Source organism: Erythrolamprus reginae, chromosome Z (genome assembly GCF_031021105.1).
Source record: "Erythrolamprus reginae isolate rEryReg1 chromosome Z, rEryReg1.hap1, whole genome shotgun sequence".
Lineage (NCBI taxonomy): Eukaryota > Metazoa > Chordata > Lepidosauria > Squamata > Dipsadidae > Erythrolamprus > Erythrolamprus reginae.
In genome coordinates this window covers 134,433,129-134,458,238 of record NC_091963.1, presented here as the reverse complement: position 1 = coordinate 134,458,238, position 25,110 = coordinate 134,433,129, and the positions used below count along the sequence as shown (strand labels likewise).

At 43.5% G+C, this 25,110-nt stretch overlaps 3 protein-coding genes and 1 long non-coding RNA gene across 8 annotated transcripts in view; 2 read left to right on the top strand and 2 right to left on the bottom strand.

The window, feature by feature from the left end:
- The window catches only part of LOC139153787 (uncharacterized), an 8,065-nt gene extending 6,396 nt beyond the window's left edge, over nt 1–1,669 (bottom strand). The window contains exon 1 of the long non-coding RNA XR_011556886.1: nt 1,588–1,669. This is a non-coding gene — a long non-coding RNA (uncharacterized lncRNA). The remainder of the gene's footprint in view (nt 1–1,587) is intronic.
- ZNF865 (zinc finger protein 865) lies at nt 1,231–22,372 on the top strand. 3 transcript variants are annotated; one of them, XM_070728171.1, is made up of 3 exons: nt 1,231–1,518; nt 6,612–6,727; nt 7,897–22,372. In XM_070728171.1, exon 3 carries the CDS (start codon nt 7,920–7,922, stop codon nt 10,875–10,877), a length of 2,958 nt encoding a protein of 985 aa, XP_070584272.1. In that variant the 5' UTR covers nt 1,231–1,518; nt 6,612–6,727; nt 7,897–7,919; the 3' UTR covers nt 10,878–22,372. The 3 variants fall into 3 exon arrangements, with proteins under 3 accessions (XP_070584272.1, XP_070584271.1, XP_070584274.1); XM_070728170.1 differs by lacking the exon at nt 6,612–6,727 and having other exon boundaries at nt 1,232–1,518; XM_070728173.1 differs by lacking the exon at nt 6,612–6,727 and having other exon boundaries at nt 1,305–1,518; nt 7,877–22,372.
- CCDC106 (coiled-coil domain containing 106) overlaps nt 1,455–25,110 on the top strand; it is a 62,224-nt gene continuing 38,568 nt past the window's right edge. The window contains exon 1 of the mRNA XM_070728181.1: nt 1,455–1,518. The gene's annotated coding sequence lies outside the window, so the exon portion shown is untranslated. The remainder of the gene's footprint in view (nt 1,519–25,110) is intronic.
- ZNF784 (zinc finger protein 784) lies at nt 17,120–25,110 on the bottom strand. 3 transcript variants are annotated; one of them, XM_070728174.1, is made up of 2 exons: nt 24,817–25,110; nt 17,120–19,978 (listed from the first exon to the last, which is right to left on the bottom strand). In XM_070728174.1, the coding sequence occupies exon 2, from the start codon at nt 19,953–19,955 to the stop codon at nt 17,964–17,966; it is 1,992 nt and encodes a 663-aa protein (XP_070584275.1). In that variant the 5' UTR covers nt 19,956–19,978; nt 24,817–25,110; the 3' UTR covers nt 17,120–17,963. The 3 variants fall into 3 exon arrangements, with proteins under 3 accessions (XP_070584275.1, XP_070584276.1, XP_070584277.1); XM_070728175.1 differs by having other exon boundaries at nt 24,823–25,096; XM_070728176.1 differs by lacking the exon at nt 24,817–25,110 and adding an exon at nt 20,394–20,652.

Here is a 25,110-nt window from a genome sequence, read left to right as displayed (position 1 = left end):
AGCAGTATTTGCTGAGATTTATCTTTATTTTTGCTTTTAGGTTAAGGATAACCTATACTTAAAGCACATAGCCAGCATCAGATATTTGTGTTTGTAAAATTGATGCTCATCCAGTAGGTGGGAATTGATATTTTGGAATGGTAACTTCTCTGCCCAACCTATCAAATAAAGAATTGACTCCAGAGTTTGAATGCAGACACTGAAGAGTAGGTGCTAAGCTTGAAGATAAATGCACATTATATATATCTTATCAATTTTCAAGATATTCTACACTCTGCTTCAATATTTATGAATAATTTTCCTCTCAGAGCCCCTTCCTATTTTTAAACATTATGGAGGACCTCAAAATAGTTCTTGCACATACAGGTTATATTTATTGATATTTCCCATGTTAATTTTTTTTAAAAAAATAATGCATTTACTGTCATATCTTTATAATTATTTTTTAAAATAGGCCGACAACTAATTTTGATTGCCTGACTCCCAAGAGACTTAATGAGCTCCAGGAACCTTAGGATCACATCTTTAAGAAACACTGTCCTACTCTGTTATATGCAACACAACCCATTGTGTTTACTGTGTAATCTTTCCCAATCTATTGTTTTTGATTCATTTCCCATCGTTTTTACTATACCTTTTAACTGTGCCAACAGGAAGAATATAATTAGTCTAGCCTATCTGGCAGTAAACTCTTCCAACAGTATTTATTAGGAAATAATTACGGCATAATAAAGTGGCGGTGATGGTATTAAGATAATACAGCTCTCAGTGGCTCAGAAGCAAGTCGAAATAGTCGTGCTCCCAGCAATTTAATGCATAACCCCGTAATTTTTAGGGACAGGTATCCTCAGGATAGTGTTACAGAAGTAGCATTATACTCATTCCTTTATTTCCATGCCATGACCCCTCCCTCCCAAAAAAGCTGTACCTATTGAGGTTTCTCCCTGTCTATCTACTTCAAAGCCCAGAAGGGAATGCAACACATTTGCACCGACCCCGCTGACAACGCTTAAAGCGGGGCTGCAAAAGGTTTTCTATCTCCCTCTGCACCTGCGCCCCCCTCCCGGGACTCGCGCCCACCTCTTTTTTTTTAAAGGACACGGGAAGAACTTCCAGCTCTCGCGATGACTCAGAAGCCCCGGAGAGTAGGAGGAGGGGGCAAGTAGGTGGGCAAGCGCGCGTGTCTCTGGGAAACGAGGCAGGCGGTATGGGCGGGGGAGGGAAAGGAATAGAATTCGCACAGGCCTATGGGTACTAGAGGGGGGGCAAGAGCAGGAAACTATGATCTTGCTTGGGGAGGGAAGCTTCCGGTTCCGGCTGGGCCTGTGTGAGTTGCAGCCTGGCTGTTCCCCCCCGCCCCCAACCCGTGAGGGAGGAGCAGAAACGCCCCCCCCACACCCCGCGTATCCCGGGGGTAAAGGGAAGAGCCAGGGGGCATCCCCCTCACTCCAGTCCGCGCTATCGAAGGACCAGCCCCTGCCTGGGGCGCAGAGAAGGCTGGGGCAGCGCCACACACCGGTGAGTGCCACCACGGAGCCCACTTTGGCCCCTCGGATTTCCCAACACCCCCACCCCGACCCTCCGTACCTAGATCCCGAAGGCGAAATTTAAAAAAAACAAAAACCCTCGCAGGGGTAACAGCCGCAGCGGGCGGCTTTGCTGAACTTCCGCTCCCTTTGAAATAGCCCCACCCCGGGCGATTCTGCGATCCTGACTCACACCCCCCCCTCCGGCACACGATGCTTTCCCAGCCTGGCGCCCTTTTCGGGTCTTCTCCCCCCTTTGCATCTGTGGAGAGCTGGCCCACCCGCAGCCGAAGCCCGCGCTTTGTGGTCTTTGTCGTCTCTCCCCCACCGGCGACCCGGCGAAAGTTGTGCTATAATCCTTTATCTGGACTTGCCGCCCCATAAGTTCAATAAACTACTGTTCCCCCCCCCCCCTCATCCTTAAGCCACCCAGAATCAGGGAACGGTGCTCCATCCTAGGCCTCGAAAAGATAGCCAGATTCCGTATCCCCCCCTCAAATAAACATTTTCCATACACTTTCATCCATATATTTTAATCTGTACATTTATTGTACATTCCATTTCACCCAGAAAGTCTCGATTTTGCTACTTGCCTCAAATGTTATCCCAACTACTCCATCTTTTTTGTTTGTTTAATTGTCTGCCAGCTCTTTAAAAATGTCTAGGAATGTAGGATGGTGCCTGATATCTAATTGGATCTTTGGTCTAACAAAATTACTTTTGTCTATAGCAGCTCTCCCCATCTTAATGCTTGGATATATTGGACTGCAACTCCGGTAAACATTATGGTTCCTAGGAATGAATGTGGATTTGCACTTAAAATACAATTCAAGGCAACAAAACTAAGCTTTTTCCTGTGTCTGCCATGACATTGGCTCTTCAGTGATTCAGCCTAGCTGTGAAGATAGCAGCAACTCTCTAGTTTGGATATTTCAATATAAGGTTGCAGGAATGTATCTCTCCCTAATCTGCCCACAAGACTATCTTGCAATATTCTATAAGCTTTAATTTTTTTCCGCTTTAATTTTTTTGCTCATCTTATCTTTTGAAAGAATATTTATATTCTTTCTGTCTGCTTTGGAGCAGATTGTAGACATTAACTCCTTCTTACATATCTTATTAGCCACAAAAGTACACAAGTACACTGCTGGGTTTTTTTGTTTTGACTAGCTATATTGGCTCTGTCTCACATTGCTATATGCAAGATATTCTCATTTACTTTTAGTTAAAATAGATCAAATACTCAATACATTCCTCTTATCTACTTTCTGCATGATGTTGTAGACTATGTGTACCTTTAAAGCCAACTTTCCTAGACTTTGATGTATCTATTACAGGGTATAGCTCTGCAGCATTTTAGGAAGAGATCATTTATATTGTTCTACCTCAGGCATTTCTTAATAAAAATTGGTATAATTTTGCTTTGAAAATCTCCAATCTACCTGTAGGTTGCTTTGTTTATAAGAAATATATTGATACAGGGTTTTTTTTAACCTGTAGAAGGAAACAGCAATAACCAGTACAGCATTCATCATTGGAAATTTGATTGGCCTCTATACAGCATTAATTTTCTTTTCAGTGTGTATGTTTTCTGTTGCAGGATGCGGTGTGCACAAAGAACATATTGTTAATTAAAGTAGTCTTCATTTACTTGTTAGCTACATTATATTTTCATATCTTCAAACAGATTGTCTCTGTTTTGAAAGATAATTTTGGCTCAATTTGAATTGATCAATAGTGAAGAATTTAAATACTTTTTTTACTTTAAATATATATACTGTATTGCCATAAGGAAAAAAATTATCTCACAATGCTTTTTTAAGGGTAGATTTTAATGGAAAATAATTTTAATGGTTAAGTCCAGACAATGAAGTGAAATATTTTTTTAAATACTATTCAAAGAGAACCTAACAATGAAATATATTGTCCTCTAATTATGACCACAGTTGAGCTCAAAATTTTAATTGCTAAGCAAGATACGATAAGTGAGTTTTGTCCCATTTTACAACCTTTCTTATCAACGGCGTTAAGTGAATCACTACAGTTGCAAAATTAGTAACATGGTTGTTAAATGAATTGATTTTTTTTCTTGTCAGAAGGTTGCAAAAAGTGATCTGGTGATCCCAGGACACTGCAGCCATCATAAGTATATGCCAGTTGCCAAACATCCAAATTTTGATCACCTGACCATAAGGATACTGCCATGGTTGTAAGTGTCAAAAATAGTCGTATCACTTTCCTAGTGCCCTTGTAAATTTGAATGGTGACTAAACAAATGGTTATGAGTCAAAACCTAACTATATATTACTTAACTACTATTATTACTTAATAGTCAAAGTAAAAGTAAAAATAGAACTAATAATTCTTTATTTTTATCCAGATCACATTTCAAATATTGTTTCCACCCCCTCATTCTGCTTAAGTTGACCTCTGTGTTCTACTGCTGCAGAATATATTGTTTTTAAGAGATCTCTTTTCACCCTATGCTTAAATTCAGCAAGACTTACAGTCCCTTCCAGACTCTCCTGATGTAACTTTATTAGTACAGTATTTACTTTGCCCTTCCTGGCATCTTTTTTTCTTACTACGAGTAGTCCTTGATTTACAGCAGTTCATTTAGAGATTGTTTGAAGTTACAATGGCACTGGAAAAATGAATTATGACCATTTTTCACTCTTACAACCGTGGCAGCACCAGCATGGTCACATGATCAAAATGTAGACGTGGCAACTGACTTGTATTTATGGCGGTTGTAGTATACAGGGGTCATGTGATCACCTTTTGCAAACTTCAACAAGTAAAATCAATGGGGGAGCCAGATTCACTTAACAAGCTAACTAAATAACTTCAGTGATTCATTTAACAACTATGGCAAGAAAGGTCACAAATGGGACAAAATTCTCTTGAATTTTGTTAAATGAGACATCTGTCTCATTTAACATTGGAAATTTGGACTTAATTGTGTTTGTAAGTCAAGGACTAACTATATTTTGTTGTTTCCAAATTAACTTCACTGGGTCCATGTAGTATAAACTATTTTTTCCCTATATGAAGCATCATATAATTTATTTATTTGATTGCGTCACAGAAAACCAGTTATACACGGCATTCATTCCTTGGACCTGCTCTAGTAAATTTGACTGAGACTGAAGTTGATGTCAGTCCAATTCCTTAATCATTGAATCACACTGTTAATTAATATCAATATTCATGTATAGCGCAACATTAAGTACTTTGCTTTTTTTGTCTAGTAGAACTTCTTTTTGACATTAAACAAAGATGTTTGTAGTAGAGGGTTCCCTTTAGGAAACTGGCCTTTGCTCACTCCTTGCTGTGACATATTCTTCTGTCTGAGAGTCCCAGGGATTGATTTCCAGACTTTCACTGATTGCATTATACCTAAGTGCCCTTGCTAAAATAGGAAAAAATGGGATTCATTCATGGTGATAAAGTGGGATAGAGCATTTTTCAACCTCATTGTTCTTCATTAAGTGCAGAAAAGGATAAAGAAAGTGATAATTAGGGAGCTTAATTTCTTGAGATTTAATAAATAAAAGTTGTTAAATTAAAATATATAGCCCTCCTTTCTATTTATATAAGCCCTGGACACAGCTTACAATAAAGTTTAAATTAAGTACAATTAACTGAAAAAAGTATTGAAGTTGAATAACCTTCACAGAGCTTCTACTTTTTTATTCTAACTTTCACTGGGCTGTGTAATCTATCCTATTACTTTGCAGGCTCTCTTTTTTTGGCAAATATCTCCATCTAGCTGACAGATCAAGCTATTCATGTATCCTATGAAAAGTATGAAAACCACATGTAAATCACTGCATGTGACAACATCCATGCATGCCACACTTGTTGCACCCACACATATATAGTATGTTTTCTATGTGAAGAAATGCAGCACACCAGTATGTGTAAATGTGGAAAACACAGATATGTGTGGTGCCACTGTAGGCCACAGTTTATTTTTTTGCTGCTTCATATAAATGACACATGAGGCACTTGTTACCTCCTAAACCTTTTCCTAAAGAAAAAGGACTATTTCTTTTATATCCTAAGGCTAACAAACATGAGTGATGATGGTAATGAATGGCTTATCAAATTAATACTAACATATTCCCTCCATGAACCAAGGGGATTATTTGTATAGTAGCTCAGAAATGTAAGAAATAATCATATGCCATTCAGTTCAACATTTGAAAAGGTCCACAAGATTGAGGAAGATTATTTGGAGAAAATACTTAGATACATGAATATAGACACCTTTCCTGACTTGCATAGTTGCTCTCTGAACCTATCATGCGATTCCTGGAAAAGAGATGATTGCTTTTAAAAGAATTGCAGATAGATAACAGTGGAGAACTATTTTAAAATAAAATGTAAAAATACTGTACAGCCCATTTGTGTTTCCTATAGATTTAAAGTCTTCAAAGCATACCTAGGGTCTGTATAGTATCTTTATGGAATCCTTTGGTCTTGGATTATGGCCAAAGTCCTCCATTATCTCTTGATGCCCATTAAATTGGACTGGATTTTGATTTGCTAATCTAGCATATTTGACAATACCATATTCGGCAAAGCTGCTTTAATAAGAACGAATCTTGAAAAGGCAGGGCTTTTCTGTCCCATCAACTATATTTTGTATAATTAACTATAATCATTGTTAGCTGTCATAGAAATCCTGTCATAGGTACTCTAAAGAGGCCTTGATTTAAAGGCATATGTTACTAATAAACCTGGGATCCTAGATCTTTTAGGAATGCCATTTAAAGTATGTCCTGAAACAAATATTAAAATCAGTATACCTCAGCTTTTTAAAATGGAAGGGCAAAATTTGTTGGTACTCTATATGTAGGACTGCAGTTTTATTATTCCTCTTATACAACGATGCTGTTTTGCAGAATATACTGTAGACAGTCCCAAAGGTGCTTTTTTTTCAAGAGGCAACTGGACTTTTGAAACAAAAGCACTTTTGGGACAACCATGACCTGGATCACTGAGAATCTGCATAGACATAGAGAGCAGGGAGACATAGTTTTCTGAAATCTCTAAATGAGCCCTCTGCATCTTTTCCAGTTTTCCATGGCTGCCTTTGAATCATTTGTTCAGTGCATTACTTATATTAAACTTCTGCTTCATGACTGAGCAAGAGCGTTCCAGATGATTTTGGACTGCCATTCTCATCATTCTTGGTAACTAAGCAAGACCTTTGGGGGAAAATGCTGAGACCACATCTAAAATGTAGTTTTGTATTGAAATTAGATGGATTAATACCTTCCCTTTAATACAGCAAAATATTAAATTAAAATGCAATTCTTCCATGCTGTTCTAGTCCCAATTTTCTAATATTTTACATGAACCTGGAAAAAAGGACCATTATAATTGTGAAGATATTTATGAAATATGTTGTGAGATATAAAACATTATATGGTAAAATTAGCTTCGCAAGTTTGATCTATGAAAATTCTGTGGTGATATTTGTTTTAATTCTTAAGTCCCACATGAATTTTTGTTGTAACATTTCTTCAGTTAATGTTTTCTAACTCAAACCAATTGTACAGAACAAGTGTTGTATTCCACTGTTAGTATTTTAAAAAAATTGAATTTTTATTTATTATGCATTTACATCTAAATATATTAGAAACAAATGATAAAAATCACAGCACTGTATAAGTGGGTATCAGCAATTTACTACAATGGTAACTTTTTAAATAGATGTATAAGTTTATAATTTTGGATTCCCAATGATTTGTATAGGAAAAATAGATGTTGACTTTTCTTAAGAAAAGTATCAGGGAATTGTGCAGCCAGCGTCCCAATGGAGTCAGAGACGCTGACACGAACTTGCAATTTTATATAAATAAATATATTTACAGTAAATAGGCAAACATCACGTAAATCAACATAGCAGGAATGTTATGAGGTAAATGACAGAGAGCACACTCACTACACAGAAGAAAAATGTGGAAAACAAGAAAAAAACCTTTATTCCAATTATAGCTCAAATTTCCTCATGTGGTGACCTACTCTCTTTAACCGTGTGTTCTTACTCATTGTTTAACACTTTTTGCTGCAGCTATTAAATTTTTTAATATCTTGACATCCTCCAATTTATAGCTGGACAGCATTTAAACCAAATTGCTTCACAAGATACTTGTGTTTCTCTATATCCATTGGCTTTGTCATGAGGTCAGCTGAATTATCTTCCAATGGACATTAAATTTGGTCTATTACATTTTCTTCACTGCGTCTCTGCGTCTCTGACATTACAAGAAAACACCCCTTGCCACTGTGCAGCTGCTGATATGGATAACCTGTATCCCGTATATATATTGCTATAGTCTTTCTCCCCTTTCTCTAGGCAGTGCCCCCTCCCGGGTGGAGATGGAAGCCAATGCAGCAAGCGATGAGGGTGTGCATTTCCAGAGCTACCCTTTTGACTTCTTGGAGTTCCTGAACCACCAGCGCTTTGAACCTATGGAGGCCTACAACCACGAACACGCCAAAGCCGTTGCTGCCCTGCCTTGCCCACAGCCACAATATGAATATGCCCAGCCACCAACAGCTGGTCCGCCTGCTCACTTTGACCGCGTCCCTGCCACCATTGGCACATCTAAACCCAAAGCTGAGGGCCCGTCCTCTTCTTCCTCAGCCACCTCATCTGGTACTATTCAAGTCAAGAAAGCTGAACCAGGGGGCCCTGCTCCACCTCCACCCCCGCAGCAGCAACAGCAGCATCAGCAACCACCATACAGTACTCCAGCTGTGGTACCAACAGCAGGTCAGCCTCTCTTTGACAGTACGGCAGCGGCAGCGGCAGCTGCTGCAGCTTACAACACTCCTCAGTGGGGCATCGTAGACCTTTCTGGCCACCAGCATCTCTTCAGCAGCCTGAAACGTGGGCAGGCTCCCCCATCAGCTGCAGCCACGGTAACTCCTGACAGTCAGGCAGGCAAAGATGATAAGAACTATTTCCGCCGACTGAAATATTTCATTGATCGGCGCTTCCCGTGCGGCGTGTGCCAGAAGTCATTCAAGCAGTCATCCCATCTTGTGCAGCACATGTTGGTGCACACAGGCGAGCGTCCATACGAATGCACCACCTGCGGCCGTACCTACAACCATATTTCCAGTCTCATCCGGCATCGCCGTTGTCACAAAGACACTGAGGATGCTGCTGCTGCCGCCAACGCTGCGGCTGCTAATGCAGCTGCTGCCAACGCTGCGGCCGTCAATGTAGCAGCCGCCAATGTGGTGGCTGCAGCTGCCGCCGCCGCTGCTGCCGCCAGCATAACAGCAGCACCTGGTGCTGAAGGGGCAGCCCAGCCTCCTTCCCAAAGTGGCAACCCTCAGTCAGTGGCTGCCCCATCTGGAGGATCAGCCACATCGGCCCTCAGTGCTGCCATAGCTCAAGCCGAAGGTCCTTTTACCTGCTCTCTCTGCTGGAAAGTGTTTAAAAAGCCAAGTCACCTTCACCAGCATCAGATTATCCATACTGGTGAAAAGCCATTCTCCTGCTCCGTCTGCCAGAAGAGTTTTAATCGCCGCGAGAGCTTAAAACGACACGTGCGGACACATTCAGACCTGCTACGGGTGCAGTGTGGGGTTTGTGGCAAAGAATTCCGGGATGCCTCCTACCTCCTCAAGCACCAGGCCACTCACGCTCCTCCTGGAAGTTTACCTCCACGACCAGAGTACAAATGTGACATTTGCGGCAAGGGCTATGTGGCTCCCCAGAATCTACTACGTCATCGGCAGCTCCAACACGAGGGTGCCCAGCTGTCTAAGGATGGCACTAATACCTTGTCTTACCTGCCGCCGGGGGCCTACCTCCTTCCACAAGACCCACAAGGCACAGGCTCTGAGGGAGACACCAAGCCAACATCCTACGGCCTCTTGGGTGCTCACCCCTTGCTGGTGGGGACAGCGGCAGGCAAGAATTTTTGCTGTGGGATCTGTGGCCGTGGCTTTGGGCGACGGGAGACACTAAAGCGCCATGAGCGGATCCATACAGGCGAGAAGCCTCACCAGTGCGCAGTGTGTGGGAAGCGTTTCCGTGAATCTTTTCACCTCAGCAAACACCATGTTGTGCATACTCGGGAGAGACCGTACAAATGTGAAATATGTGGGAAAGTGTTTGGTTACCCCCAAAGCTTAACTCGGCACAAGCAGATTCACCGATTGCAGCTACCTTGTTCTTTACCACCCATGGGGCCCTCCCTGACCCCCATGGGCCCTTCTCTCCCTCCACCCCCTGAGGGACTAACCTATGGCTGTTCTGACTGTGGAGAGCGCTTTCCCGATCTTTTTCATGTCATGAGCCACAAAGAGGTCCATGTGGCCGAGAAGCCCTACCCGTGTGATGTCTGTGGCAAATGCTTTGGTTTCATTGAGAATCTCATGTGGCACAAACTCGTCCACCAAGCTGCTCCTGAGAGACTTATACCACCAGATGAAACAGCAGCTGCTGTTGCCCCACTAGAGAACGGGCTGGCTAGTGGGGAGAACATGTCATCCTATGAAGATCATCCGACCTTGCCAAGTGGAGAACGTTTCTCCTGCTCTATCTGTGGCCAGACCTTCAAGCATTTCCTGGGACTTGTGACTCACAAGTATGTGCATCTGGTGCGTCGCACATTGGCCTGCTCAGTCTGCGGACAGAGTTTTGCCGGAGCTTATGATTTGCTGTTGCATCGTCGCACACACTTGCAAAAGCGACATTTCTCTTGCCCAGTCTGTGGCAAGCGCTTCTGGGAGGCAGCCCTTCTCATGCGTCACCAGCGCTGCCACACCGAGGAGCGCCCGTACCGCTGCACTGTCTGTGGCCGTGGTTTTCTGCGCTCGTGGTACCTGCGCCAACACAAAGTGGTCCACACAGGTGAGCGTGCTTACAAGTGTGCCCTCTGTAACAAGCGCTTTGCCCAGTCGTCCAGTCTGGCAGAACACCAGCGCCTTCACGTAGTTGCCCGGCCTCAGCGCTGCCCTACTTGTGGCAAGACCTTCCGCTACCGTAGTAACCTTTTGGAACACCAGCGGGTCCACCTGGGAGAAAAAGTCTACCGCTGTGACCGCTGCTCTAAGAGCTTCTTCTATCTGTCATCCATTCTGCGTCACCAACGCTCCCATGATGCTAAACGTGAATTAAGATGTGGAGCCTGCCTCAAGCTCTTCAAAGACCCCAAGTATTTTAGCAAACACCTCCAGGCTCATCAGGGAGGACGGCCCTTCAAATGCAGCACCTGCGGAGAAGCCTTCTCCAATACTTATGGCCTCAAAAAGCACCGCCACATTCACAAGATGGAGCGTTTTGCTGCCATGGGGGCCCATAAGGAACAGCCCTAATGTTGAAATAGTAGCACCAGGAAAAAAAAAAAGGGTGGTCCGTATCTTGGTACTGTAGGATGGGATATGAAGCTAGTTCCAGGTTTCTGTGAGCCATAACGGCAAGGCATTTCCATGCATAGAAAATGAGATGTGCTCGCTAGCAGTGAGATGCTCCTGTTGGGCACTAATTTGCAAGAGTCATCAAATCATAAAGTCAAGAGCAGGACAAGCCAGATAAGAGACAAGAATGAATCGTAAAGATAGAGTAATTAATAAGAGGTAGCCAGCCGCCAGTTACTTGCTAGATTTCAGCTCTCTAACAGAATATCTTGACCACTCCAGATTTTTAAATTAATTGCCTGGGGAAAGGGAGATGGAGATAGCAATCATAGAAGTGACCTTTGCCTATCAGGCATGGCCACATTGTTTTGGGGATGAAAGTTTCTTCCTGCTTCTGTGCAAATGGGAGCAAATAAGGTTATAGTATGACTTTTTCCCCCCAGTTGAAGTCTATGTTCTGGAATGGAAACCATATGGCATTTCAGTTCACAAGAAGAGGTGGTGCTTCCTGTTAATCCCTTTTGCCTAGGGAGAAGTTAGGCCTAATTCACTCATTTGGGAATGAGACAGGAAGGAGCACGATACAGCACTTGAGGAGGAATGTCCACCAATCTTGTGTAAACTCAACTATGTAATCTGTATTAGGTAAGCCTTGCTTGCATTCTGAGAAAGACTTTTAATTAGTGTCCTTTCTTCATATGTATAAAGAAAATAGGCTAGTTCTCAATTTTTTTTAAGACCTGGGAAGGTAGTGAGATATGGCTGTGGGCAGTATGAAAGTTAACTGAGTCTGCTTGAATTGTCTAGCGTGTGGCACCTGTTGTCTAAATGCTGTCGTGCCATAACATTTCTATTATATCCCTGCCTCCAGAACAGTACCAGTTCACGATGCAAATGGAGGTTCACAAAAACTTTATCTACAAAAGAAAAGTTGAACCAGAAGGTTTCCAGCCAAGCTTCCGTGGCATGCCACTTTCCATATTTAGGGAGCACTGAATGTTTAAAAAAAAAAGCATTTGGAATTGTTACTGTTCCCATTATACACCTCTGAAGAAGCAAAACCCCAGGATAATTGTATTGTATGCTTTTTTAAATTCTTCAAGTTGGCCCATCGGGAGTAGAGAGGAAATAACAGAAGTAGGCTAGGCTCCTTGGGTTCGCTCTCTTCCTTTGTGCTCAATGCTCTTCCTAATCTGTTGGACTTAATATAGATGAACTCATGTGTGAATAATACCTTACTTTGAGCCCTAAAATGGAATGTGGGTTTGGAATAAGAGCTGTGACTGTACATTGTTAGCCTTCCCTAATGTTAGCTTTCCTTCTGGCCACCACTGAACGTTGGATATGAAATTGTGTGAGAGAGAAAAATAAACTTAATTGGTGGGTCTACCAGGATTGCACAATGCTTTGGCTGCTCAGCTGCTCCTGCATCTCCTGGTTTGATCCATAAGCCTTTCCTAGTAACATGGTGTATCCACATAATTCATTGAGCCAACTGCCCTCGCCTTATAACCCTGTGGTTATTAGACTCGTATAATGCTTCAGGTTTGATTCCAAAAAGGTTCTTCTTCAAAGCACAAACACAACGATTGTGTGACTGCTGGAGATGTATGGCTATTGGAAATGTCTAAAAGTCAGTAACGGGTGTTGTGTTCATTGCCCCAAGCACTCAGAAGCACCTTATCAAATCTGAACAAATGCAAAGCCCCCTTTTATAACATAAATGGCACCAGTCTAAATGGATCCTCGCTGCACCTGAAGTGGAGAATGCTGATCAGGCATGAGTAAAAAAAAAACCCCAAACCTTGCAAAGTCTCTAACTTCCCCCAATAACCTTTCCTCCTCAATCCTCCTCCAGCAAATTGTAGACATTGGACACACCTTTAAATAGACTGGAGGGGAAATTTAATTTGCTAGATGCAACCAAAGAGTTCTAAAAACAGGCTCGCTTGTGTACTGTGGAGACCACACAGGTAATTCCCGCTTCCTTCCCCTCTTGTAACCCAAGCTGACAGTACAATAGGAAGTAATTTCAGCATTTCCACTCTAGCAAAGTGAGAGCATCTCTCCGAGCAGATGGCTGCCTCAAAGCTCCTTAGTGTTGCTTTTGGTCTGCCACCCACTTGCTGACACCCATAGTTCCCAGATTGGCGAGTGGCAATCTGTGATTATGAGGATCCAAAGATGTACTGTTTAAATTTGGTTGTCCAGTGCCTAGAAGGGGAAAAGTGGCCAAAGGCTTTTTGAGCAGTAGAGAACTGAATTGGAGTTTGCAGAACCTGCCCCAAACCCCCAGCAGTCTTGGTCTACAATAGCTAATCACTCACTATGCTCAGTGAGCACGTTGGGAAGAGGAGGGATGGGTAGCAGCAGTATTGGTGAAAGGCACTATTACAAATGCTTTCTTGCAGGAATTGCCGCAGAATTTGACGGGGCAAATATTAGAAGTGTGATGAAGAGTGCAAAGATGGTAAAAGAGATGGGAAGAAGACTAAAATGTTTTTCCAGCCTTTCAGACAATTTCCTTGTTGGCTAAGCGCGGGAGCAAATCATGTCCACTTTGAATTGGTCTAGTTAGATTAGCATCTAGTCTGAAACATACTGGTTCCTCTTCTATCTCCAGAAGTGATTGCAACTGGAGGTTCTTGTTTTATCTTCTTACTAAATTGTTAAAAGTCTGAATTTGTCATTGAAATTCAGTGAATTGGGGGGGGTGGCGGCTATACTTCAGCCTGCCGTTTTTGTTTCCCCATTTAGAATTTTTCTTCCCTGCCTTCATAATTTGCAAATAGAACTGAGTTCAGTATAGGTAGTCCTTGATTTACAAACACAATTGAGCCCAAAATTTCAAAAATGGCAAAAGCGGAAATATATTTACTTTTTCAGTGTATGGTTGACAAACAGAAGAAGCCGAGAGTGCAAAACACCTGCAATTTTTATTTTGCTAGCCAATTTAATACTTGATGGGTGGGAAGACTGTTTGTTATTAGGGACATATCTGATCACTATTACTGTCAGGATTATTTACATCCATTCCTCATCCTAGGAACCATTTCATTTGTTCAAATCTCTTTCCTCTGTTGTATTTGTTGAGAAGCAATTCATGCACTTCAAAATGTATTAGTGACAAAATACATAGAATCTCCAGTTTATCTAGAACCGTAATGCTCAATCTGTGGTCCTCAGATCCCTGTGGAGCCGCAATGTCATCACAGGATCTGCAAAGGCTTAAAAAATGTTATGATTTTAAATCTTGGGGGTCTGTGACCATGGTTTGTGGCCACAAAAGTAATTAAAGGAGATCCATGGTGAAGAAAAGGTTGAGAACCGCTGATTTAGAAGGTATGAGGACTAATCGAGTTCAGAGCAAGGGGCTAAAAGGCAGTATTCTATGGACAGAGTTGTGTGGGAAGAGTTTTTAAGGGAACAGCAAGTTGAGATAAAGTCTGGCTTTTAATTGTAGTTGGGAAATTGAGTTCTTTTGAAGAATCAATAGGTTTGGAGTATGTAATCAAGAATGATCAACCATCTTTTCCATCATATATTCTCCTGTCGTGCATATGTTCTTGGATGGATTGTTAATCCTGAATGTGCATCACTAGGATGCTGGATATCCTACAGATGCCCACCGTCTGCTTGGCTTTGTTTGCTTCATTCTGGAACTATGAAGCAGAGGGCAGGGAAGATATTCCAACTTTTGCTGGCATCAGACCTGATTTTGCTTTTTGAGATGCCACCTGATACACAGCCTACTTCTCAGAACTTCTTCAACACTCCTGTTCTTTCAGGAACGTGGATTCTATAGTTCTCTGACTGATACTGTTGTCCTGTACTCTCCTTTCTCATCCCATAAGAGAGATGGACTTGAACATCTAGTGACAATTGCAAGCTCAGAATGAAGAGTATGCCACTGGTAGGACCCAACCCATTGCAATCATGTTAGCTAATGACTTTTTATATTAATACAGATATATAAATACATAATTTCTATATAAATACTTCTTTTTAATAACCTCCCCTCCTTTCCCCATTGGCCAGAGTGCAGGAAATGCAGTTCTTTTAATGCCAAGGTTTATGTCCCTATGATAATGTGTACTAAAATATGTATAGGACCTTATTCTTGTCCACACGGCTGATGGACCCAAAATGGTAACCTGTCCCTTCTTCCCTCATTGTACCCCTTGGGAACTGTACAGCGTGTGTTTCTCAGTCGGGGGTGGGGGAATGGGGGTGTGTTTTGTGTTTTAAGCCAAGCAATCATTTTAAAAGTGTCTGATTTACAATGTACAGGCTAAACAAACATTAAAAAAAAATTTGGATATTGTTTGTGCTAAGCCAGGTTGTCTTACAAGCTGATGTTAAGAAGACATTCCTTCAAACAATGTGAGTGTACTGTTAGAATTAGCGCAGAATAACTACTTTTATAATTCTCAAAGTAATGGGGGGAAAAGTAAAGCAAGAAATGGAAGATGCTTTTGAATCATTGCTATCCTGTGTAAAAGAAAACTCTATTCACTCAGCCAGATAGATAAAAGTGATCCTGGTACAAATATATCTTCTCTCTTGCAGAGGAAAAGGGCTTTCATTCTTTGAGATGTGGTTTGTTTTCTCCAGCAATTCTTATTTTTATTTGCTCAAAACCTCTTCTGCAGGTGGGAGCAACTTCAGACACTAGGGAGAATAAACCTTTTACATCACCTTATTCTTAAATTAGACAGATCAGATTCCTATTGCAACAAAGGTGTTAAGAAACATTTATGCATGCTCATCTATTGTTGTAAATTAATAATGAGATGAAGCGTTGTGGAAAAATTTGAGGATACAGATTGAAATGGAGTTTGATATATTCTTCAGAGGTGGCATTCAGCTGCTTCAGACAGGTTCACACGAACCAATAGCAGTAATCACGGGTGGCCCACCCACCTCACCCCTCAGCTCTATGCTATCCTATTTGCATGTTTTTGAGGCTGAGCACATGTGCAGAAGGCTCACGCATGATTAAAGTGCATGCGTGGAATGCATACACACATTTGCAAACCAGTAGGGAAGGTGGATTAAAACCATCCCTGAATTTACATCATGGGATCTAGTAGAATACTACCAACATTGGCCAGGGTCATTCATGTATGCAGGTCATGTGGAAGGTAGTTGAGAATCCACCATGGGCATTTTAAAATGAATTGAGAAATATTTTTATCTTAAGTTTATAGATCTTTATAAAGTTCCTTCAAAAATGGAAAACGACTGTTTCACTTCAATTAACAAAAATGTATGTGGATTGAGTCAGAAATCCGTTGGGTAGCAATACAGGATTTTAATTTTTTAAAAAGGTCATTCACTCCTTTATATAGAATTTTCAATAAGATTTGTATGTAAATTGTGCTGATATCAACTATTTTTTTCACATGCTTGGATTTACAATAGCACTTAGACTTATATATAGCTTTACAGCACTTTATAGCCCTCTAAACATCAGGATATTTTGCTCTACAACCGGGTCCCTCATTTTTACTAACCTAGAAGGACCAATAGGAGTGGCGCGGGAAATTCAATTGCATTACTTTTGGAACACACCCTGTATGTATTGCAAAATTATATTCTATGCCAACATAAAATATAAAGTCATAATTAAGGCCAGTTTGATTCCATGGGATAAGTTTAGAAATTCAACACAAACTATTCACTTCCCAGGTACATTAAATTTGTAGGTAACTTTTTTTTTTGTAAGAAGTGCAGACATCTGACCACAACATAGCTATGTTCTTATAACATGCTAGCTTATAGTTAACAGAACCACGATTTATTTATTTATTCAATTTTTATGCCGCCCTTCTCCTTAGACTTAGGGTGGCTTATAACATGTTAGCAATAGCACTTTTTACCAGAGCCAGCCTATTGCCCCCACAATCCGCCGACCTACAGATCTACAGTCAGCTTCAGTGGCCTGCACTACAGCATTCTACCTGCTGCGCCACCCTGGCTCTAAGATTTACTAACTTTACTAAGTTGGGTGAGTTTGCACAGCATCCTGTGTTACTCGCACTGGCTGAGCACACTGTCTATTGAGCTAGCAAGAAGGGCAACAGGCAATCCCCAAATCTATCAAAGTCTGTTTTCCATTCTATGCCCCACACACAGGCGTTAGTACAAATTTTAAGGCTTTTGTTCATTAGCTTCAGTTTAATAAGCAGGTAGTCCTCTGCTGACAAACTGTTTATTTAGCAACTGTTCGAAGATGCAACAGCATATAAAAAGTGGCTTACAACCAGTACATTTATGACAATTGCAAATAGTCCTATGGCCAAGTGTTCAAAATTTGGGCACTTGGAAACTGGCATGTAATTATGATGGCCACAGTGTCCCATGATCACCATTTGCGACCTTCCCAGGTGACTTCCGACAAGTTGGTGGGAGGAAGTCAGATTTGTCTAAAAATCACATTAAACAACTGCAGTGATTTGCCTAAAAAATGTAGCAAAAGTTGTGCACAACTTACTGAGCAGAAATTCTGGTCCCAATTGTGATTGTTAAGTGGAGAACTACCTGTAATGCCAAGCCAAAACATGATTTTGATTGATTTTTAGGTGATGGCCGAACATTAACTGGAACTGTTCTGATCCCTGTCACTCAATTCAAGCCTGATCTCGAACCCAGGATGGTGTGATCAAAATGTATTACAGATCTGCGTATTCCTTCCAGCCTTTGCATTGAAGGGTTTCTGGTTATTCACAATTTGATTGCAATCTAAAGTGTCTGGTTTGTGCTTATCAAGCAGCAAGTCAAGAAAAGTGGAGTACAATGGACCTGCCTATGAAAATGCCAAGTCCCAGCTAACAACCTGCTTTCCAATACTTTGGGGCACAATTGCCCACTTTGAACATGCTGGTTGGTGTTCATAGACATGGAATTTCCAAACGTCTGGAGGCGCTGAGTTGTCTGGAAAATTGTTTACCAAAAATTGACATTCGGTATTATAATAGCAAATTTCTTCCATGGTTTTTCGTTCTACTTTTTCAATGTACGGATTCCTGCTGAAAAACAAAATCAATGTGGTTTTACCTTCCAGAGCTCTTTTTCCACTGCTTTACTCCTATGCCCCATGCTGTCTGGCCCGTGTATTCGGCGATGCTTGGCAAAGTTAGAGGAGTTGTTGAAACGTCGGCAACAGACCGCACACTCAAAGGGCTTCTCTCCAGTGTGCAGTCTCCGGTGAGTGGTTAAGGCTGAGCTCTGCGTGAACCGCTTACCACAGTCACTGCAGCCAAAGGGCCTTTCACCGGTGTGCACTCTTAGGTGCTCTTTCAGGTCTGTGGCACGGCGGAACTGTTTGGGGCAGGCAAAGCAGAGAAACGGCTTGGATTCAAGCATAGACGGTGCACGTCCATCAGAGGGCTCCTGAGCTGGGGAAAAAAACCATGAGGTGGTCCTCTCCTTATCTTCCCTATGTTGAGCAGTGCTTCCAAGCTGATCCTGCAAAGGGTGGCATCCCTGAGGCCCACAGGCATTGCAAGATATGGGACATGAGTCAAGATTCTCCAATCGCCAAGGTGATTTTGTAGCCTTCAGACTGGGAGAAGAGCCTTCAGTGTCATCCACTTCTGAGGCAGGATCTTCCCAGGCTATGCCATCTTTGGGCCACGTAGGCGATTCTACTTTGAGGACATTCCGATTTTTGGGGGCAGGTGTTTGAAAGTCTCCATAGGTGCCACTCTCTTGAGTCAGCTCTCTTTCCCTAAGGCCTCCGAGAGAAGCTCCCTGGCTATTGTTTTCCTCTGGCTCAGAAACAAAAATTTTGCTTCCATCGAGTCCCCCAGCCTCACATTCCCCTCTACTGTTCTGCCTCATCTCTGTACCTCCTCTTCCCCCTCTGCTCTGCTTGAGCCCCCTGAGGCCACTTGGCCTCCTTGCTCCGAAGCTCCTCTCGGAGCCCTCTTGATTCAGCTTATGGGCAGAGGCCCCGTTGTTCCTGACTGGCAAGAAGCCTTTCCCACAGCTGCTGCCACTGACTAGCTGTAGCTTATCAGGGCAGCTGTCGACCACTTGCTTCTGTTCTTCCTGAATGTGGCTTTTCCCTGCTCTGCTCTGCCTCGAGCCTTCCGTAGGATTTTCAGTGCTTGCCTCTGACAGTTGTTTGAAGCTATGGCCCTTGGGAAGGACTTCTTGGCTGTAGCAGCAATTGTTGTTCCCACCCAGTTCCCCAGTATGCCCATTGCTATCGGTTGCCCGTTTCAGAGCATCTGCCTTAAGAGCATCTCGGCTGTCCTGACTCATAGCAAGATTGGCATCATCCCGTTGCAGTCCCATCCTCTTGAATGTATCCATTCTACCATCTGGATGTCCTTGGCTGCTGGGGCAGAAGTCCTCTTGGCTTAGCCTAGTGTTATAAAAGCAACTTTGCCCGCCTTGGAGGTTTTGATCAGCCTTGTTTTTGCCTTCTCTTAACCCTTTGATGGGCTGACAGCTGCCTTGGTTCAACAAAAGAGTACGGCTTAGATTTCTGCCACCATCTCCTTCCATTTGCTCCAGTTTCTTTCCAGGCAAAGAATTGCAGTCCGTCCCGCCGGCTCTCTCTTCACTGTACCCAGACGATGGGTTGTGAATGCGTTGGTGCTTGCGGAAATTGGAGCCGTTGTTGAAAGATTTAAAGCAGACACTGCAGTGGAAAGGCCGTTCGCCGGTGTGAATGCGCATGTGGCCAGATAATACTGAGCTCTGAGTGAAGCGCTTGCCACAGATGCCACATTCATACGGCCTTTCACCAGTATGCACTCGTTCGTGATCACGTCGGTCTGATGCCCTCTTGAAGCGTTTGGGGCAGAAGGAGCAGCTGTAAGGCCTCTCAACAGGGAGCACCACAGCCTCAATACTGCTGGACAACCAGCTCTGCGGCTCTAAAAGGAGGTTTCTACACCCCTGGCATTGGGGGAGTTGCTCGTGGGGACCAGCAAGGCTTGGCAGGTCTTCCTGGCACAAGGGGCATGCAGGGGGCAGAATTGATCCAATCTCTTCCTTCACTGTTACTAGCTGGATCTCCATTGGCTAGTCCCCAGCATCTGTCCCTGAAGGAGGCAGAAAAGAGATGTGTAAATTGCGAGAACCAAGCAAGAACAAATTGAATGGGAGCCAGAACTCACTCACAGGGAGAATAGAGTGGTTAAGTGGTTCCGCCCCAGACGCCTAATAGACTCTGAAGAGTTCCAGAGGGAGCTTAGGGAAAAACCCAACTCCCTTGTCCACTCTGGTTGAGTCTCTGGTAGTGGCATGGAATAAGGCAACAACATTAGACCGGATTACGCCTTTGCAACCTTTCCGTGGCGGTGGATCCAGGAGAGCTCCTTAGTTCACCAAGGAACTCTGGGAGATGAAGCGCCAGAAGAGATGTCTAGAGCGACGCTGGCGAACCAATAACACCAAATCTGAACCAATAACACCAAATCTGACTGAACACTGCTAAGAGCCTTCATTAGGACTTACCTACTGGCAATACGGGCAGCAAAATGTTTGCATTTTCCGCATGTATTGCATCCGTGGATTCACGCCCAGCCACCCTTTTTATGTTGACCATTTCCTCCTCAATGTGGAGGGAGCGGAGGAGCCCTTGCAAGGTACAGCTGAGAAATTTGCTTTGTTTCTGGCGGATAAAGTCACCCAGATTCAGAGGGACCTGGACTCTGATTGGACAAGAAGACGGGTAGATCTTAGTCCTGTTGTGTGGGATGAATTTGGTCCTGTGACTCCTAAGGATGTTGGCAAGGTTATAGGAGTGACGAGTTCCTTCATTTTTTTATTGGACCCATGCCCCTCCTGGCTGGTTTTGGCCAGCAAGGAGGTGACACAAGAGTGGCTCCAGGCTTTGGTTAACACCTTGACGGAGGGGTCCTTCCCGCAACATTAAAAGAAGTGATTGTAAGGCCCTTCCTAAAGAAGCCTTCCCCCGGATCCAGCTGAATTGAATAACTTTTGTTCAGTCTCCAACCTACCCTTTGTGGGAGAGGTTGTAGAGAAAGTGGTGGCACTCCAGCTCCTACGGTCGTTGAATGAAACAGTTTATCTAGACCCTTTTCAGTTGGGCTTCAGACCTGGCTACAGCACAGAAACTGATTTGGTCACTCTGATGAATGATCTCTAGTTAGCCTGAGATAGAAGTCACTCATCTATCTTGGTGCTGCTTGACCTCTCAGCGGCTTTTAATACCATTGACCGTGGTATCCTCCTGCAACAACTAAGGGAGTTGGGAGTGGGAGGCATCGTAATATGGTGGTTCTCTTCCTATCTCTGGTCGGTCACTGTCAGTGTTGGTAGGAGAGAGGCCAAGCCCCTGGCCCCTCTTCTGTGGGGTTCTGTGCCCCAGAGTTCGGTCCCCTCGCCTCTCTTACTTAACATCTACATGAAATTGCTGGGTGAGATCATCCGACAACGTGGGGTGAGGTATCAGCAATATGCTGATGATACCCAGTTATATATCTCCACCCCGTGGAGATAAAGGGAAGCTGTGGGTGTGATGTGGCAGTGCCTGGAGGCTGTGAGGGTCTGGATGGGAGTTAACAGGTTCAAACATAACCCTGACAAGACTGAGTGGTTGTGGGTATTGCCTCTGAAAGATCACACTGATTTTCCATCTTTGGTTCTGGGCGGGGAAAAAATTCCCCCCCTCAGAATGGGTTTGCAATTTGGGTGTCATCCTAACGCAGTTAGGATTACACCAACATCTGACAGTGGTGACTAAGGGGACCTTTGCATAGGTTCGCCTAGTGCACCAATTGCAACCCTACTTGAATCAAGAGGCTCTTGTCACCTCGTGGTTAGATTGCAATGCATTCTATATGGGGCTACTCTAGAAGAGCATCCAGAGACTACAGCTGGTCCAGAATGCAGCCGCTCAAGCTGTTAGGGGGTGCACCTAGTTACACCCACACTACGCCAATTTTCTGTGGACTGCACTGGCTCCTGATTGGTCTCCAGGCGCAATTCAAGGTGTTGACCATTACCTTTAAAGCCCTACATGGGTTAGAGCCAGACTATCTTCGAGACCGCCTTCTGCCACATAGGTTCAAGTGACCGATAAAGGACCACAGAGTTGGTCCTCTCTGGGTCCCGTCAGCTAAACAGTGTCAGCTGGTGGGCCCGCAGGAGAGGGCCTTCTCTGTAGCTGCTTCTACTCTTTGGAACCAGCTGCCTCCTTAGATCCTACTGGCCTTCCGGAAAGCTGTAAAGACCTGGCTTTTCTGGCAGGCTTGGGGCCATTAATCTGATGGTACACTATTGGGATTCAGCCATTAACGATATGCATGGTTTTTAACTGTTTTTAATCGTTGGTTTTAAATTGTTTTAGATTGTTTTTAAGGTGTTTCAATATTACATTGTATGTTTTATTTTTGATTGTGAGCTGCCCAGAGTCCTTTGGAAGTTGGGCGACATACAAATTTGAACAAACAAATAAATAAATAATAGGAGTCTAATGTCTCGTTTCCTAATTTTAGGGTGGGGAAGGGTTGGCATAAGAGAACCTGATCTGGCAAGAAACTTGGCATCCAAATTTGATTTCCTCATTCATTTGCATGCTGTTATACTCACTCACTTAGGCCAGAGGACATAATATGGAGAAGATCCCTGTGGTTGTTAGGAAACCAAAATGACTCTGTGTCACCTAATCTCTGATGATCCACATATCAATGTAACAAAATACAGTGTTCCCTCGATTTTCGCGGGTTCGAACGTCGTGAATAGCCTATACTGTACCACGGTTTTTAAAAAAATATTAATTAAAAAATACTTCATGGTTTTTTCCCCTATACCACGGTTTTTCCCACCCGATGATGTCATATGTCATCACCAAACTAATAATGTTTGCAAATAAATAACAAATAAAATAATTATTGTTAATAAATAATTATGTTTATAAATATCAGGATCACTAGGTGTCTTATTCAATGGTGAGTACCAGTAATAATGGTGAATAAATGGTTGTTAAGGGAATGGGAAATGGTAATTTAAGGGTGTTAAAGTGTTAAGGGAAGGCTTGTGATACTGTCCCTAGCCAAAAATGGTGTATTTACTTCCGCATCTCTACTTTGCGGAAATTCGACTTTCGCAGGCGGTCTCGGAACGCATCCCCAGCGGAAATCGAGGGAACACTGTAATGGATCTCGGCTAAATGATATTTTGCTCAATCAATGACAGCACCCTGCGGCCTTTATCCAGGTTCAGATATTATAAGCTGAATTCATTGTAGTTAATAGCTGGAGGGAGCACCAGGGAACCCCAGAACTTTAGGTTAGCGCATTGTAAGAAGACAATGGCAAGTAATGTCTACACATGCCAGGAAAGCTGCATGATTGTGTGGGCTTGTGCCCATTTATCTCCCAGGAGTCAAATGTAACTCAAGGGCATTTTTCCCCTGACCTTTTTACAAAAAACTGACCATTGTGGAGAAATCAACAGCTACTAGGATATATGTTTTCAACTAAAGTCTGCAATAATGAGCAAAAGACCAGACAAATCTGGGACATGGTGTTCTATCTATATGTTGCCAGGAACTAAATTTGTTTCCGCATTTCAGTAGTCATAAACCAGATTCCACCATTGGCTTGCCTGATATATTTAGGCTGATGCCAAAACCAAATAAAATTAGAGCTTATGTGATGTGTGAATCCCACTGCCCTGAGCAGAACAAGGCAAGATGTAAAAAATCTCTCGCCCATGAATCAAGAAACCAGCTGGGAATCCCTGCTAGGCTTCCCTTAAGCCAGCTGGCCTCAGCACTATAATTCCTACCTTTCTAGAGCTACAGTCCTGACTCGAAGCTGATCTATGGGTCTTCCTTGTGTCCCAATTCTTAAGAGGTTGATGAAGGGTGATCTACAAAGCCTCCCTACTTGCCACCCCAGAAAAATGGACCAGCAGGAGAACCTCTGAAAGCCCTATAATGTGCAGTACTGGATAATCTTTCTCTAATTCTATTTCCTGGAAGGTGTCCTCTATTATCTTCATGGTGTATTATTGTGTATTGGACAAAATAAATAAATAAAAAAAATTAAAATAATATGTTAGTTTATATTGCTAGCCCATGTATGAAATGCCATATACTAAATTGCATTGCAACGGCATCCTCCAGTCTATGCTAAATAGATAGCTAAATAATCTATATTGGTGAATAGATTTTGTTTTTAACTAGACCAGCTTTTGAATGTGCAGTTATCTCCAGTTGACAATTAAAAGTGGCTGAGATTTCTTCCCTTACTCAGGGAAGGCCATTTGAAATCTCAATAGTCCCTGCCCAATGGATTGGATTGCAACTCCTATCACGTCCCGGGCAATTCCCCTACTACTGCAAACTATCATTACAGCGCCTCACCTTGCTTACTAGCAGACCCTGTCCCTTAACCTTCCCAAGGAAACCGGGATCTCCGGGAAATCGGCCTGTCTGCCCCAACCTTCCAGAAGAACCCACGTCGGTCCCACTACCTTCGCTTCCTTCCCCTCCATCTAACCACCCGCCTTTACGTGTAGAAACCATGTGTTGGAGCCCGGCTGGCCAGGGGCATAAACGGCGCCGTCCTCTTCACCCCGAAATCCTCTATCTCCGGCTGCGCAGAGCGCGGAGAACAATAGTGGGGAGCTGGCGAAGCTTTGCGCGAGTGAAGCTTTGCGCGGAGCTTGGCTGGCTGGCTGGCTGGCTGGCTGCGTGCCCGGTGCCAGAAGCCAAGGGAGTCCACCCACCCACCCCCGCACCGCCCCACCCCTTTACTACAATCCGGATTCACTGCCCTCCCTCCTCCTCCCTTCACTTTGGATTCTTTGTCCCCCTCCCAGAGGCATGTAAGTTCCTGCTCATCCCCGGGCAGAACCCCGGCGCTTGTCCGGCGGCTGCGTATCCGCTTCTAGGAGGGATTCTCACCTGTACCTGTTCTCCATTCACTTTAACACGGGGGGGGGGGGGGTGTTTGCCCTTGGGCCCTTCGCAACTTTCAGCTTCCTTCGCTGCGTGAACCAGCGGTTGGGGAAAGCTTCTCCCCGCCCCGCTTCGCTTCTCTCTCTTCTCTTTGGGCTGCCGTTCTCTTCCCATGCGCGCGCATCCCCTTTAAATGAAACCGAAAAAGAGAATTAAAGGGAATGGCAGGCAGACAGCCGGCCCTCTTTATTTTTGGCTGCCGTCAAAAACGAAAATCCCCGTCGCCGCCGCTCCACCCCC